The sequence below is a fragment of the Phalacrocorax carbo genome, chromosome 14, assembly GCF_963921805.1.
Source record: "Phalacrocorax carbo chromosome 14, bPhaCar2.1, whole genome shotgun sequence".
Lineage (NCBI taxonomy): Eukaryota > Metazoa > Chordata > Aves > Suliformes > Phalacrocoracidae > Phalacrocorax > Phalacrocorax carbo.
The window spans coordinates 11,242,835-11,257,634 of NC_087526.1; the positions used below are offsets into that span (position 1 = coordinate 11,242,835).

The 14,800-nt window shown below is 48.4% G+C and overlaps 1 protein-coding gene and 1 long non-coding RNA gene across 6 annotated transcripts in view; one reads left to right on the forward strand and one right to left on the reverse strand.

The window, feature by feature from the left end:
* Positions 1 to 13,677, forward strand: part of HNF4A (hepatocyte nuclear factor 4 alpha) — a 37,749-nt gene extending 24,072 nt beyond the window's left edge. For all 3 annotated transcript variants that reach the window (XM_064465708.1, XM_064465706.1, XM_064465707.1), the window contains exons 3-10: positions 72 to 166; positions 2,617 to 2,723; positions 5,269 to 5,428; positions 8,726 to 8,809; positions 9,315 to 9,470; positions 9,755 to 9,991; positions 10,667 to 10,789; positions 11,428 to 13,677. In XM_064465708.1, the coding sequence (XP_064321778.1) occupies positions 72 to 166; positions 2,617 to 2,723; positions 5,269 to 5,428; positions 8,726 to 8,809; positions 9,315 to 9,470; positions 9,755 to 9,991; positions 10,667 to 10,789; positions 11,428 to 11,570 (1,105 nt within the window). In that variant the 3' untranslated portion in view covers positions 11,571 to 13,677. The remainder of the gene's footprint in view (positions 1 to 71; positions 167 to 2,616; positions 2,724 to 5,268; positions 5,429 to 8,725; positions 8,810 to 9,314; positions 9,471 to 9,754; positions 9,992 to 10,666; positions 10,790 to 11,427) is intronic.
* LOC135315739 (uncharacterized) overlaps positions 1 to 14,800 on the reverse strand; it is a 45,752-nt gene that overhangs the window by 23,994 nt on the left and 6,958 nt on the right. The gene's annotated exons all lie outside the window — the stretch shown is intronic.

Consider the following 14,800-nt stretch of genomic DNA (forward strand, 5'->3'; position numbering starts at 1 on the left):
GCTTGGGGCTGTCTTGTCTTGCCTTGCCTTCAGGCTCGGTCTTGCCGCTCCTCACACCTCTCTCTTCTCAGGTTTAACAGGCAGTGCGTGGTAGACAAAGACAAAAGAAACCAGTGCCGATACTGCAGGCTTAAGAAGTGCTTCCGAGCAGGAATGAAGAAGGAAGGTGGGTGATGGCATGGCTTCCCTGTGCTCCCCCCAGCAGCAGTGCTGCTGGCTGCATATGTTTGAGGAAGCCCTTGCAGCCCAAAACCAGTCCCTGCCATGTACACACTCCCCCAGCCATCTTAGCCCTGTCTTCCCTCCACAGTGCTCTTCTATGCACAGATCCAGACCCTCATCACAGGGAGGGGTTGGGAGAGTTTTGGCCTCCAGTCATGAGCCCTGCATGTGCTCAACCTGCCCACTCCCACCCACATGACATCCTTGCAAGCAGCCATCGTCTCAACGGTTGAGGGCAAGGCATGGGGACCCTGCGTGCTCCCAAATTCAGTTTCAGGGCCCCTTCTCAGGGCATCTCTCAAAATGCCAGCAAAGACAAGCCCACAAGAGTGCTGCAGGGCCATGTTTGTGTCTCAGAACTGCTCATGCTTTACACACAAATCACACCCAGGCCTCTTCAGCTCACTCTTACTCACACTGATTCACACATCACCTGTGCTCCCACATAGCCAGGGCATCTGAGCTGTTTGGGAATGCTTCCCAATATCAGTGAGAAGCAGAAACTTCAAAGAAGGCCTGGAAATTTGGAAACACTTTAGGAAAACAGCTCTAAGCTGTTTCCCCAGAGTCCCCATAAAATCCACAGCTGGACAGGTGAGTCCAGCTTAGGTCCAGCTGTCATTTTGCCCCTTTTTTTCCTAATGTGCACATAGGTTCTTGCTGATGCTCTGCAGAGAGCTTAGTTTTATCTGATACATCAGCCACAGCAGAAAGGACCCAGAGCAAGGTGGAACATTTTGGTTGTTTATATGAAACGAGTAAAGATATCTACCCCAGGCTTACCCCCACCTACTGCCCTGCCTGTCTGTCTCTGCAGCCCTTCCAGGTCCCCATGACTCAGACATGATGGGACAGGATTGAGCCCTTGTTTAGCCTTGCTTGGTTTTCAGGAGTATTCACAGTGGCAAGGAAACCTGGGGCTGCTGTGATCCTGATGGTGGCCCACTGGTGGCCCTGCTGGTGGAGGGACAAAGTGTCAAGAGCAGCCCAGAGGAGCTGCCTGGCACCCTGCAGAGCTCACCCCACTGATGTCTGCAAAGGGACAACCAGGAGGCATTTGGCCCTGTTGTTCCATGTAGAGAAATTAAACCCTGTTGCTTGCCCCAGTTCACACCCCCTTGAGGAGAAACTTAGGAGAAAAGGGGTCCTTGAAGACAACATGGAAGTACCAGTGGTACCTGGGCAGCTTCCCCAGGAACACTGGCCTGCAGAAACACCTCTGAGCAGCAACATTTCTTCCCTGTTAAAAGGGATGAGGTATTGCAAGGAACTTGGCTTGACTCTTCCTGAAGAATATAGGAATCCTCCTCTCCCTGCAGCACCCGCTCATCCCATGCCCAGAGCCTTGCCGCTGTCTGTTAATATTCAATAGAAGTTACATTAGGTGCATGACCAGCTAATACTGAGTAAACATTTGGAAAACATCATGGCGTGACTGAACTCGGGGGCCTGCTACTGATAACAAGCAACATAACCTTGAGAGCTCCTATTTACAGCCGCTGACTGCAGGGCTTTTCTTCTGGCCCAGCCTCATTATTGCTTTTTATCAGGCGGATTTATACATTGAGAATGTATCAATCCAGAGAGCCACCAGCCTAAGGCAGGCACTGTTCTGTTTCCCCTGCCATCGATCAATACCTTATTTGAGCAGATGGCTTTGACTGGTGTGGCCATGGTGAGTTACAGCCAGCCCATGGCCTCGCGGCAGATAGAGAGGCAAATCCTCCCCCTCACCAATACTGCTTCTGCTCTAGCTGCTGCCACCTCTAGATTCAAAGCCCAGGTCCTCAAGACTAGACCAAGCAGGGAGGCACTTTGGGGTCATACCTGTCCTGGGACTCCCTTCACAGCAGCTCTGCTGCTCTGTATAGATAAGCAGGAGCTGTTCTGCACTTCCTTCCTTATCGTAGCTTCCTTATTTTCCAACTGCACCTACCTGGTGCAAGAGCTTCCCAAACGGAGCTCACAGAAGTCACGTGGACAGACAAAGAAGTCATGCAGAGACTCGACTCCTCCATTTCATACATAAGCTTTGGGCTGCAGGCGTGAACGTGGCGGCCATTTCAGACCCCATATCTTGAAATAAAAAAATTCAGAGCCAGATTGTTTGAAAGGAAACTTCCCTGCTGAATTCTACAGGCTTTGAACCAGGTGTTTGGGTTCTAAAACGACCCCATTCCAGGAAAGCCTAATAAAACGAATGTGAAAACAGAACCACCAGATGTAGTGAGCTCTTGCAGGCATCCCGTCACAAACCAGACTCAGCTGCACCTCTGCCCTGACGGGCAGGGAAGCTGGGAAACTGCAACTAAGGGGAATGCCAAAAGTCTGTGATAGATTTCGGTGTGCATTGCCATGAACAACCTGCAGCTCAGCCAAAATACTCTCTTGCAGCTGTACAAAATGAACGGGACCGAATCAGCACCCGGAGATCAAGTTACGAAGACAGCAGCCTGCCTTCCATCAATGTCTTACTGCAGGCAGAAGTCCTGGCACAACAGGTACCTCTTCGTTCTTCTTTGGCAAATACGAAAGCATAAGGTACTATCTGGCCAGTAGAGCCAGCTGAGTATTTAATAGCTGAGTCTTCAGATTACCACTTCTTTTATAAGTAACTTATCTGCCAACCCAACACTGGTTTCTCAAAGGCATTTGTTACCTGAAACCGTCCCTTTAATGCTCCTTGGTCCAGAACTCAGTTGTAATAATATGCAATAATCTGTCTGCTTGATGGGACACATGAAGGCGGGAGAGCCTGCTGGAAGAAAATAGGGTAGAATCATTTAAATCCAAGGAGCTGTGGCTGTCTAAGCCAGCCAAGGGGCTGGCCTTGCCTGAGCAGCCTCCCTTCCCCATCAGCTGTTAGGAACTTCGGATTCTGGCTTCCTACACAGTTTCATGAGTAATCAGTTTCATGCTTGTTCTAATGCAGATATTCTTTCCAGTGTTTGCTTGAAATTCCCCATTTTCACAAGCATACTGCCAAGACGTATTTCCTAGAGCGTTCACCTTAAAAGATTACTCCGATTTAAGAATCTGGATATTGCAAATGGTGTACATCAGATCAGCACCGTCTGGGAGGACACAGGACAGGATGGGAGTACAAAGGCTGCAGGGAGGGTTTGTCTACGAGAACAAGTGATGAGGAGGGGGCTGTGCTGGAGGCAAGAGCTGCCTGTCTTCATGGGAGCTAGGGAGAGCAGCACTCCTTGTTCTGGGGAAAATGAAGAGGGGTTCAAGTTGGCAGTCCATGTTCTTCCTTGCTTCAAGGGTCATATTACCCTGCAGGCTGCCCCGGGAGATGCTCCAGGGCAGGACATGCCATGCTCTGGGCTCCATGCTAGGGCTCAGGCTGTAAGGTCCACTTCCCTGAGGAGGGGATATGCCAGAAGAGCCAAGAGCCAATCCTGCACACAGGAAGCATATTCAATCTCATCCCATGTCTCACCTTGTCCTATGCAGGTCCTAATACATTTATATACCCTATAACAATAATATTGATGCTGCTCCCAGAGGTGTGAGATAACGGGGTCTCAAGTCACCAGATCTACAAGAGAAGGACATTTCCGGGACTCTGAGTCCTGCAGTGGCATCATATGTAAGTCTGGAGCAGGGTCTGCTGATAAAAACTACAGCCATTGACAAATGCAGGGGAGCTCCTGCTCTCCCACAGAGTATAGAGAGACTCATTAAACAAGGCAGGCTCCAGCATGGTAATTGGTAACTTTTATGTGCCTAGCTAATTAGACCAAGATACTGCTGAGGAGCTGCTTTCTCCAAGATCTCGGGTCACTCACTCAGAGGTCTTTATTTATTTGCTAAGCCTTCCGGGCTCTCTGATTAGGGTAATACATGGTGAGATTTTTACAATCTTATTTATTCAATAATAGCTCGAGGGCTGGAAAGCTTCCAGGTAATGCAACCTGAAAAAAAAAATGCAGGTGGCATTTGAACTCCATTTCCTTGGGGAGGCTGGCAGGGTCCAAGCTGAAAATGCTGGCAGGAACAGGACAGGAAGAGCTGATGTTGTACAAGAGCAGAGAGGGCAGGTGGAGGGCAGTGATGGGCTTGAGTTAATTGCTTACAGAAGCATGAGGATAAAGTAGTGACTAAGGGCAAATTTTTAGATGAGCTGGGTGAGCAGCTACGCATGAGAACTGGGCAGGAGGTTGGGCGCCTGGTTTGGGGGAAATGTTCTTTCCAGCTCTGTGTGACAGTAGTTGCAGAGTTGCCAGCTCGTCCTTTGCAAATGAAATGGGCCCATTTGCCTCTGCAATCACAAATAATTCCCATGCAAAAAAAGCGACCTGTGTTGTGGGCATGTTTGCACATGTGCATTTTTGCCAAAAGGGCCTAAAAGCTGGGGGTGGGTGGGAGGCTGTTGTCTTTAAAGTCTGTCTTTAGCATTTCAAATTGGGTCATGTCAAATATTAATGACCTGGTGCTCAGAGAAAACAATGTCAGACCTGGGAAGCCACCCTCAACAGAGACTTCTTGTGTTCATGCTGACTCAGACAGGAGCAGAAGTAGAGCCTGTGTGTCTCCTGTCAAAAGCAGACAAGGCAGGTCTGGCCAAGCACTGGCACAGGAGCAGGGTGAGAGGGGGAGCAGTTCTCTGTCCTTTGGTGGGACCAAGTAGCTTGTGCAGCAGCACTGGATGGACATGTCCTTGCTACTGGTGAGGTGAACTGCTACATGAGCCCCTCTGTTCCCTCCTGGATCTTGACTGAGCACATTTGTTCAGTGGGAGGAAGACCCTGGATTTAGAAAGCTTTCTTCTGTGCTTTCCAGTCAATTCAAAGCATGACAGTTTACCAAGATGATCCACAGCCTCAGCTCTGAAGCATTTCATGTTCACAGATCCCCAGGTTGATCTCAATTTAAATGAGTTTTGCTGCGCCACATATTCTGGGTACTGGATGTGCAATAGAAAAAAGTAATCACTGATGCTGGAGTCTGCATCAACACAACCCATGGGCTGGGGATTTTCCTGTCTATGTTTCCTCTGTGGTACTGAAAGCTGAAGGATCTCTTCTCTCCTTCCAGATATCATCCCCGGTTCCTGTGATGAACGGAGACATCCGAGGGAAGAAGATCGCCAACATCTCTGACGTGTGCGAGTCCATGAAGCAGCAGCTGCTAGTGCTGGTGGAGTGGGCCAAGTACATCCCTGCCTTCTGTGAGCTGCCCCTGGATGACCAGGCAAGTCCCCCCATCCACCCCACCTCGCTCTGCCCTGGCAAAGGCAGCAGGGAGCCAAAGATGAGCAAGGCAGCTGAGACCTTCAAAGAAAATGTGCATTGTCCACTCTCTTATCCTGACTGCTGCAGCTGATTGGGAATGGCATCCATACAATGCCAGCACAGGCCATTTGCATGTGCAGCTAATCAGTCGATGAGCACAGTCATGATAAGACTGAGCTCAAATGAGGTACATAATCAGGTGCGCATTTTGCATGGGTCTATCAGTAAATTATTTATTCATTATAGTTTGTGCAGCACTTTGAAAACCTGAAGTGCTTTACAAATACTTAGGGTAATCAGACTTAGGACAGATTTCAAGCCTAAGTTCTGCTCAGCACTTAAAACCAAATCTGCCTGTCTATCTTTCTTTCTGCTTCTTGCCCATGGATATGTTTGTATCCATTCTCCTGGTGTGGAATTATTGAAACTAGTTTGCTCCCAAGGCAATAAGAAAATCTCTCTTCAGGCTTAAACAACAGAAAAGTATTTGTATTTAACACAAATTACTAAAATGACATTTGATCATTTCATAAGCAAGATAAGCACAGTGGGTTTGAAATCCTCTGTAAAACTATACCACAGGATCTCAGGCAGCCTCAAACAGATACGTGGAAATGTCTCCTGTGTAAGTCTAAATTTTAGAGGTCTGCAGCAGATATTGCAGGATATGATACATGCCCAGCCTTGAACAGCATATGTGGATGGTGGGGAGGCTCCAGAGGAAAGGATAGCACTTCTGGCAGGATATAGTGCTTCTGGCAGTGGCCAGCACAGGTCCTGCCACAGGTAGGAATGTATTTCCAATCCTCCCAGTGTTCAGTCACAAAACCAGCATGGGTCCTCTTCAGCTACAATCAGTCTCCAGCCCTGTTGATCTAGAAATAATTTTTACATCATGAAGAAAAAGGATATCCAGAAAGTAAGAGTATCCAGCTGATCAAAAACCCCATAATCCTAAAACCGAGATCTTCAGTAATAACCCAGCAGCACAAAGCCCTGGGGAATTCAGTGCTGTTAACACAGAGCATATTTCCCTCTTTACTATTGTGTGCAAGTGCTAAATTGTTTTAAATTGTAAGAAATCTGTTAAACTCCTAAGGCAAATACAGCCCAAAAATTATGAAAAACAAAATGGACTCCAATGGCAAATGACACTTACACAGCAGACAGGCTGCAGCCCGGTGGAGGCTTGGGCAGCTCTGTATAAGCCATTGTGTCCTTGTGCCATTTGGAACAGAGGCAGTAAACCTGGTTAATACCTCCACGAACTACAGCAATTTCCACATGAGCTCATTTTACAATTGTGGTGCTGGAAAATTTCTCAAAGAAGAAAGCAAAGCCTAAAGATGACATTGCCTGAACCCCGCCTCCCCACAGAGGAGATGCTGCTCTCAGCATTCTCCACACGCTCGTCTCGACTGAAATAGGTCTGTTATGACCAGCCATCCCCCATCCTGAGCAGTTCCCAATCTGTCCCAAATGGCTTGAGAGCAAAGACTGTGCTGCATTGCCATCCATGCTTTCAAAGGACAGTATGAGACCAGAGGCAGCAGATACTCAGGGGAGTGTAGGAGGAAGGACAGAAATGCCAGGGAGCAGGAATGAACAAAACTAAGTGCAAGCCAGCTGCCCAAGGGGCACAATTGCCAGTCAGGATATATCCAGTGGGAATGTTTAATGTGGAGAAATGCTGCTACATTGTCATTAAAATATTCCCTGAGAATGAATCATCTCTGCCAACATTTTTTAGGAAAAGTCATACCCAACCCCTCATTATTCCTCTGCACCAGAATGTCAAAGTATGAGGTTTGGTGGGGCAAAGCCATTTCATTTCAAAGTTAAAGTTCTACTTTGCTGTGTTACAACTTTTATATTTATCCTAGTTCACAACGGGATGATGTATCTCAGGTTGATCACTGCAAGAACAAATATCAAATAAGATGATTTTGCCTTGTTGAAGTAATTTACTTTAACCCTGCTCAAACAAGCAAGTTTTATGGAAACAAAAATGGTGATTTCGAACTGAGCTTTCTTGAAATTGCATTAGGCAGGAAATCTCTACTTGAGGGCTTTGCTCCCCTTTGGGACTCACAGTTTTTCCATCCTTCTCAAAAGTTTTGTGAGATAGGAAAGCTCAGGTCTTTGCAGCTCTGGTAATTACAAGCAGCTCGGTTAACACATCCGCCCATGTTTGGATAGCGATAGAGAGGGGCTAGATTTTGGCATATAGATAAAGGTTCCCCAGCACCATGTGTGCACGGCCTTTTTTCAAGGACCTCCACTCTGTTTATTCTGCATAACTCTTTTTTACCCGCTGCAAAACAAATCCCTCTCTCAGACATCAGCATCTTTTCTAACCAGAGCTCTCTTCTATGGGTGACACATTGTCCTGGCATTTCTGCTAGGGTAAGACTTCTCTTGGCTTTGTCAGATGCTGAGGGGTAACACACTGGAAAAGGGGACCATTCCCATCAGGACACACTTTTCAGAATCTCTCCATCAATGTTTAATGATTGTTTTCTCCAGCAGAGGCTCCTGGCTGGACATTAAGAAGCCTCTGTGTCAAGCTGTCCAATTGTTAACTTCTGTTTCTGCCTCAGTCTCTGAAATTTTTAACTGAAGGAGGGCAAAAGATTCAGAACATTCTCAGGAGCCACTGGAGGGTGTAAAATGAAACACTTCAAACATTAACGTCAGGGAAGAAAAACATCCCTTTGGCTTCCCTTGCCCAAATGCCCAATGCTGCAGAGGGAATGAATGACCAGAGGGTGACCCCACCAGCCGGGTGGACGTGGGTTCCCATTAGCGTGATTTCAGTGGGAGATGGGCACAGCCTGGAGGGACAGCAACTGTCTGCAGCAGTGGATCATACTGCTCCCCACTTCCCAGGCTGGAGCATGGTCCCTGCTTCTGCACGTGGTAGGATTTGCCTTGTCTGCAAATGGCCCACTGCGAACACGTCCCACTGCTGGCGTGAGGTCCTGGGACAGTCTAGCATGGTCTTGCTCATGACATGTGCCATGAATATGGGATGTTTCAGGTGCTGTCTATTATCTACTGGTCCTGCTGGGTTTATAGCTGTTTATGCACAGGAGTAAACCATTTTTTGACCCCCTTCTCTGGGACTGGAGAGGGGCTTTCACTCCCCATCCTTGAGCGCAGTACAGAAACGCTGGGCTTTCCCTCTTGCCTATATGAAATCACAGCCTTGTCTCTGTCTCTGCATCATCCAGATATCTTTTCCCTGCCCTTGCAGGTAGCACTACTGCGAGCACATGCAGGAGAACATCTGTTACTGGGAGCTGCCAAGAGATCCATGGTGTTCAAGGATGTCTTGCTGCTAGGTAAAGAGTGCACTTCCGCTCCTGGCCCATCTGCTTCTGCGAAGCTTCCCTGCTGGTGTGAAGGAGAGGGTGGTTCAGTGTTTGCAGGCATCCTTTTTGCAGGGGGGTGGCTTGAGCAAGCCTAGCACAACCTTTGGGTGCAGCTAGGCCTGTCTGACATTGACATCAAGGCCACGACATGTGGAAAATTTGGGGGACTATGAACATCCACATTGCCCTCCCCCAGTTTGTGTAAGCAGGATGTGGTGTGATTGAGAAAAAAGCTCTTGCTCCTCGGTCAGCTATTCCTTGCTTGAGTGACTCCTGAGTAAGGAGAGGCTGCTCTGGCAACACAGATCAGCATTTCTGGTGGGCTGAGCCAGGGAAGGGGCAGAAGGAGGAACTTCTTAAGTCCTCCACCCTCAAAATTATCTCAGCATTGGTTACCGGGGTTTTGAACTCCTTGCCACCCTCGATAAGTCTTGGGCAATGACAAGGCAATGGTCCCTGTGCTGCTTGTCCATAGGAAATGACCACATCATCCCGCGGAACTGCCCCGAACTGGTGGAGGTGAACCGCGTGGCCATCCGCATCCTGGATGAGCTGGTCCTTCCCTTCCAGGAGCTGCAGATAGATGACAATGAATATGCCTGCTTGAAAGCCATCATCTTCTTTGACCCAGGTATGCTCCAGCTTGGTGAAGGTTACCATCAGAGGGGATTAGTCTGGGTTATGCTGACTAATACTGTTACTGAGTTGTGGAAATGCTGCCTGGTCTCCTCTCCGGGCCAAACTGTTCTTAGAGGGAAGGGATGAGTCAGCCTAAATAGAGGAAGAATGTACATTACAGCAGACAATAAAGAATCAGAGACAGATCACCTCAGCCTGCACCCAGACTTCATGCTATCACTGAAGGACAGTTCTTAGTGAAGCAGCCTGGATAGTTTGCTCTGTGGGTTCTTTCAGATGCCAAAGGACTGAGTGACCCCTCCAAGATCAAGCGGATGCGGTACCAGGTGCAGGTCAGCCTGGAGGACTACATCAATGACCGGCAATACGACTCACGGGGCCGCTTCGGGGAGCTGCTGCTGCTGCTGCCTGTGCTGCAGAGCATCACCTGGCAGATGATAGAACAGATCCAGTTTGTCAAGCTCTTTGGCATGGCTAAGATTGACAACCTGCTGCAGGAGATGCTGCTGGGAGGTGAGTGCTTGAGGGTCCTACAAGATGCCTCTCAGTGTTCCCTGAGCACCATCCCCTTGAGAACTTCTACAGCCATTGTTTCCTACTCAAAAAACGTGGAGACAGCCTGTATGCGGGTTAGCCATTGACTCACACAAAATCATCTCCCCTGTCACTGGCAATGGTAACAAAGGGTCCTCCATTTCTATTCACCTAAAGAGATGCATTAGCTGTGCATCTGTTTACAGAGAGGAGTCCCCAGCCCTCTGCATGTAGACAAGCTTTGCTGTGCAACCCCCAAGCATCTACCAGCTGTTTCACTAATCCTCCTCTGTGTCATAAGGGAGTCATCAAAACAAAAGGGTCTGAAAGGTCAGGTTGAAAGAGTGTCCCACACTTTCTACTGGGAGCATCCGATGGGACAAAACAAAATGAGAAGTTCCCACTGTGCTATTCTTTACGTGGAGTGTGACTCAGGAGGACAGGAACATAATCCTGTATAAGAGAAAATGCAGGCAGCAAGCAGGGGTTAGTGACCCCAAGGCATCCATGGAGGAAAATGGGAAGGGTGTGCTCCAATCACATATGCACAAGCTGATCATGCACAAAGCCTGGACATTTTGGTGCAGTGGGTCTGCCCATCCGAACTCTCTCCTTCTGTCATTGTGGCAACTAATGTCATATGGACGTTTTTAGGCTCATCAAGTGAAACGCCGCATGCGCACCACCCCCTGCACCCTCATCTGATCCAGGAGAACCTGGGAACAAACGTCATTGTGGCCAACACAATGCCTCCTCAGATGCACAATGGGCAGATGTGTGAGTATTGCCAGAGAGACAGAGCACTCTCGGGAGAAACAAAGAGCTTTCCAGTGTACCTGTGGAGGTAGTTTCTACCTTACAAGGAAATTTCCATGCAAGACAGTCTCTGATAGTGAGTGTGTGAGAAATTCCTATGCAGAAAGGACAGACAAACAGAGAGGTGGGTTAGATTAGATTAGGCTAGACTAACTGATTCAACAAGATGCTCCCTGGCAGACTGCAACTTTTGCATAGTCCTTAAATGTAGGGATGAATAATCCCTTCCAGTGCCCACTGAAACCAGTGGAAAGGCTCCCCTTCCCTTGAATGGTTCAGTCACACCTCACTTTGCCCTCTGCAAAAACACAGAAGAATCTGGTCCACCACCCTGGTCTACCACATGGGGCCACCACTTGGGAAAGTAGCCAGTACAGGTCAAAATGCCAGTAGCTCTCCTCATTCGATGTTCATTATTGTGATTCTTCCAGGGCATCTAACCATGCCTGTGTGTCCAGACTGCCTCACAGCAAACACACAAGCCATTAGGAGCTACGGTTTTGCTACAGAGCCTTTGCTTTGCTTACACCTGAACCTGGCACAACTGAGGACAGAACCCAGTGCTGTCAAGTCTTCTAATTTTGTTTCTCTCTCTGTAGCTACTCCAGAAACCCCACAGCCATCTCCACCTGCAGGCTCAGGACCAGAGCAATACAAGCTGCTGCCCGGAGCCATTGCAACTGTGGCAAAACAGCCCACCTCCATCCCGCAACCTGCCATCACAAAACAGGAGGTGATCTAGCCATCTGCAGATCAGCTGGCCTTGTTTAGAAGACCATGTGGGAGAAAAGCCCAAATTGACTCTGCCACTGTGAAAAGAGAAGCCATCCAGAGGTCTTTGGGCATAAACACATGGACTTGCTTATTGGACTAGTTCACCACTACCAAAAGCTGTCTTCCTGCAGCTACGGACAGCATGGGCAGCCCCTAGTCCCAGAACTAAGGTTGAAGCCTTACCGAAACCCTCAGTCCTTGTAAGAAGGACCAGATCTCTGCCTCTGTCCACGGGGAGGTTGCAGTGACCGACTGGGAACAGTGCAGCTGGCTGTTCCCCCATTGCCACCTCTCAGCATTGGTTCAGCACACACCAGACCCTGAGAACAAGAGATTTTCTGTGTTGTGTGAATGGAAGGCTTCCCTCCCACAGACATGCCAGACATACCCAGACAGTCCCCAGACCAGCCAAACTTGATGGAGATGGAGGCTCCTCCAGGAGCATCGCAGCAGGTGAAGTACATGGGTTTTGCCCAGGCAGCACTGGCAGAACTGCTCCTCAGCCTTGGCTAGTCCAAGGTCTTTGCATGGTGTCACCCTCCAGCAAACTAACCACCCCAGCTGGGTCTAACAAATCTGTTCAGCTGATACTGGGGCAAAGTCTGGCCCATGAGGATTCTCCACTATTTGGATCCTCCTGCCTTTTGAGGGGTTTTGCTATTTCTGTGCCAGGACTGCCCTCCCACCACAGGGCTCAGAGAGGCGACCACTGCCAAATCCTCCCCTTACACCACTGCTGCCTCCTTGCTACTTGGACTGGGAAGTTGGGGGACCATGGGACTCAGGAGATTTCAGCTAATGGGATGGGATCACCCTTGCACAGGCTGGCTGTGGGAAGCACTGCCCAAAATATCACCAGCCCCACTACTGCTCCTCAGTGGTCAGAAGATGACCACTGGATGCCTGTTTGGAAGGAAGCAGCAGGGAAGGACACATGAAGGGGAGAGACCTGTAAGGGCAAGAAGAGCCCAAGCCTCACAGGTTGGATCAAGGTCTTGGGCTGCCCAAGTGCTGGGATCGTTGTGTCCCAGGATCTCAGTTCAGACACAGCTTTAATGCTAAGATATGCCATATAATCTACTCGTCCAGTCCAGTGCCACTCCCTCAGCTTAGAGTGAGTGGCTGATAACCGATTTATAGGTCTTCATAACACGATAAGAATTCGTTATGGCCCCATCAGAGCTCAGAGGGTTTGAGGGGAGCAACCACAAAAACACAGTGCTTTGAGTCCTGCAGAGAAGAACAACAGAAGTCAAGGAAAGACCTTGTCTCACCCAAGCCCCTTGGGTCTGCCTCAGACTTGGGTCTGCACCCGCCTGCTCTGCTCCGTCCCTGACACAGTCCCTGTTTCTCTGTGCCTGCCTGTGCCAAGACCATGCAGGTCTGACCTTTGGTTTACAGCTGAAACCAGGAAAGGAGCCTTTCCGCACCCAGCGCTTGCCTCTCTGGCTGCTGGCAGGGCTGGAGCTTGCAGAACCCTGCATGACTTCAGACTCAAATAATTTTTGGCAGTGCAAGGCAATAGGCAGCTCCAACTAACCACAGACTAGGTGGGGTGCTGGCCTCTCGGGAAGATGAAGCTGATGGAACCATGGCTGCCGAGAAGTTCCTGGGATGAATCTGAGCCAGCCCAGAGAAGGAGCTGCAGGTCTGTCCCTTGATTTCCAATGCAAAAATGAAACACACCACCTTGTGCTGATGGTGTCAGAAGTATTGTATCATCTCTCAACACTGGTGGCATCGTACCAAGTAATTTATTGCAGTGATGAATCCAATCATTTTCTGTAAATTATTTTGTAAATCACATTGATTATTTATAATTGGGAGATTAAATGCAAAAAACCCCATAATAACCAGGCTGTCTTTTCCAACTGCAGCAACCCTTTTTCCTGTACTTAAAGATACTCTGTGGGGAATCCTTTTTGGTCCATTTGCACCAAGTATTCCTTGATACTGCACATTAATTTTTGGCGGTTACTACCTTCCAATGGAAACAGAGGAATATTTCTTCACTGAGTTTGTATTCTTAAAAAAAAAAAAAAAAAGAAATAAATGCAAAAATATTTTCTAACTTTTCCCAGACAGATGGATTTCTTTCTTCTGGGAGGATTTATTTTAAATCAAGGGGCTCACCTCCTTGTTGGTCTGAGCAGAAAGCATATGTATATTGAGGAAAAATCCCAAACAAGTGTTTGATGCTGTAGCCAGCTGTCACTATTTCCTGGCAAGCCTCATATTAGCTGGTGTCTGTCCTAAAGCCACATGTGGTGGAATCATAAGATTGAATGACAATCCCAATTTTCATTAAAAGGAAAACAAACATGAAGAATAAATATTTGCTTTCATGATTCCAGAAAGACTAAAGATCTGAAGTAACCACACTACAAAAGCGAAGCAAAGGAAGCCAAAAATTAGCATTTTGAACCCGTTCATTTTTAAGTCCCTCTTGTATTTCACAGGTAATTTCTGAGCACCTTGGAGTGATTCTTTTCCTTTGGTTCACACACAGCCAACCCACTGCGCAGGTGTAGCCAAAGGCAGACTGAGCCTACGGGGCACAATAAGAGAATGAAGTGAAAGTCGATTTGTCACTGGTTGTAAAGGTGAAGAAATACACTGACAATTAGAGAAGGCTCTTAATGCCTTGCTCTTCTGATCATGATCATGGGAGCCTGCTCTCAGCTGTAGCGCGCCCAGGAAGATAATGGAAAGAGGAGAGAGAGGTCTAGGTGGCTGCAAAGATTAGGTATCTGAGGAGGAACAACATCCATCATTTTCAGCTCTGATCTGCAGCAGATGCCCCTCATGTTCCCCCATCTCCTGCCCCTGATATGAAATGAGGTGGGCAGTCTCCTCCCAGGTATGAGGGATGAGAAGCACCCTGATTTTCCCTCCCACTTGCACACCTAGTGACCTCCCAGTGACAGTCATGCTGGTGAAAACTGTCAGCAGGTATGAGGTGCAGGGGTGAGATTCAGAGCTGCGTTTGAGGACTGTGTGGAGACAGCACTTAGAGCCTGCCTCCACTCTGGGGCCAAGGACCTGGGAGAATAGGACAGACCTCAGATATCATGCCTTCAATACCTGTGCACCCGTGATGATCCAGCGCCCCGACACCATAGCCGAATGTCTGAACAAGGTCAGCAAAGGCAGTCACAGGACATGCATTATCTCAGCACACACAGAGCCACTGAGTGC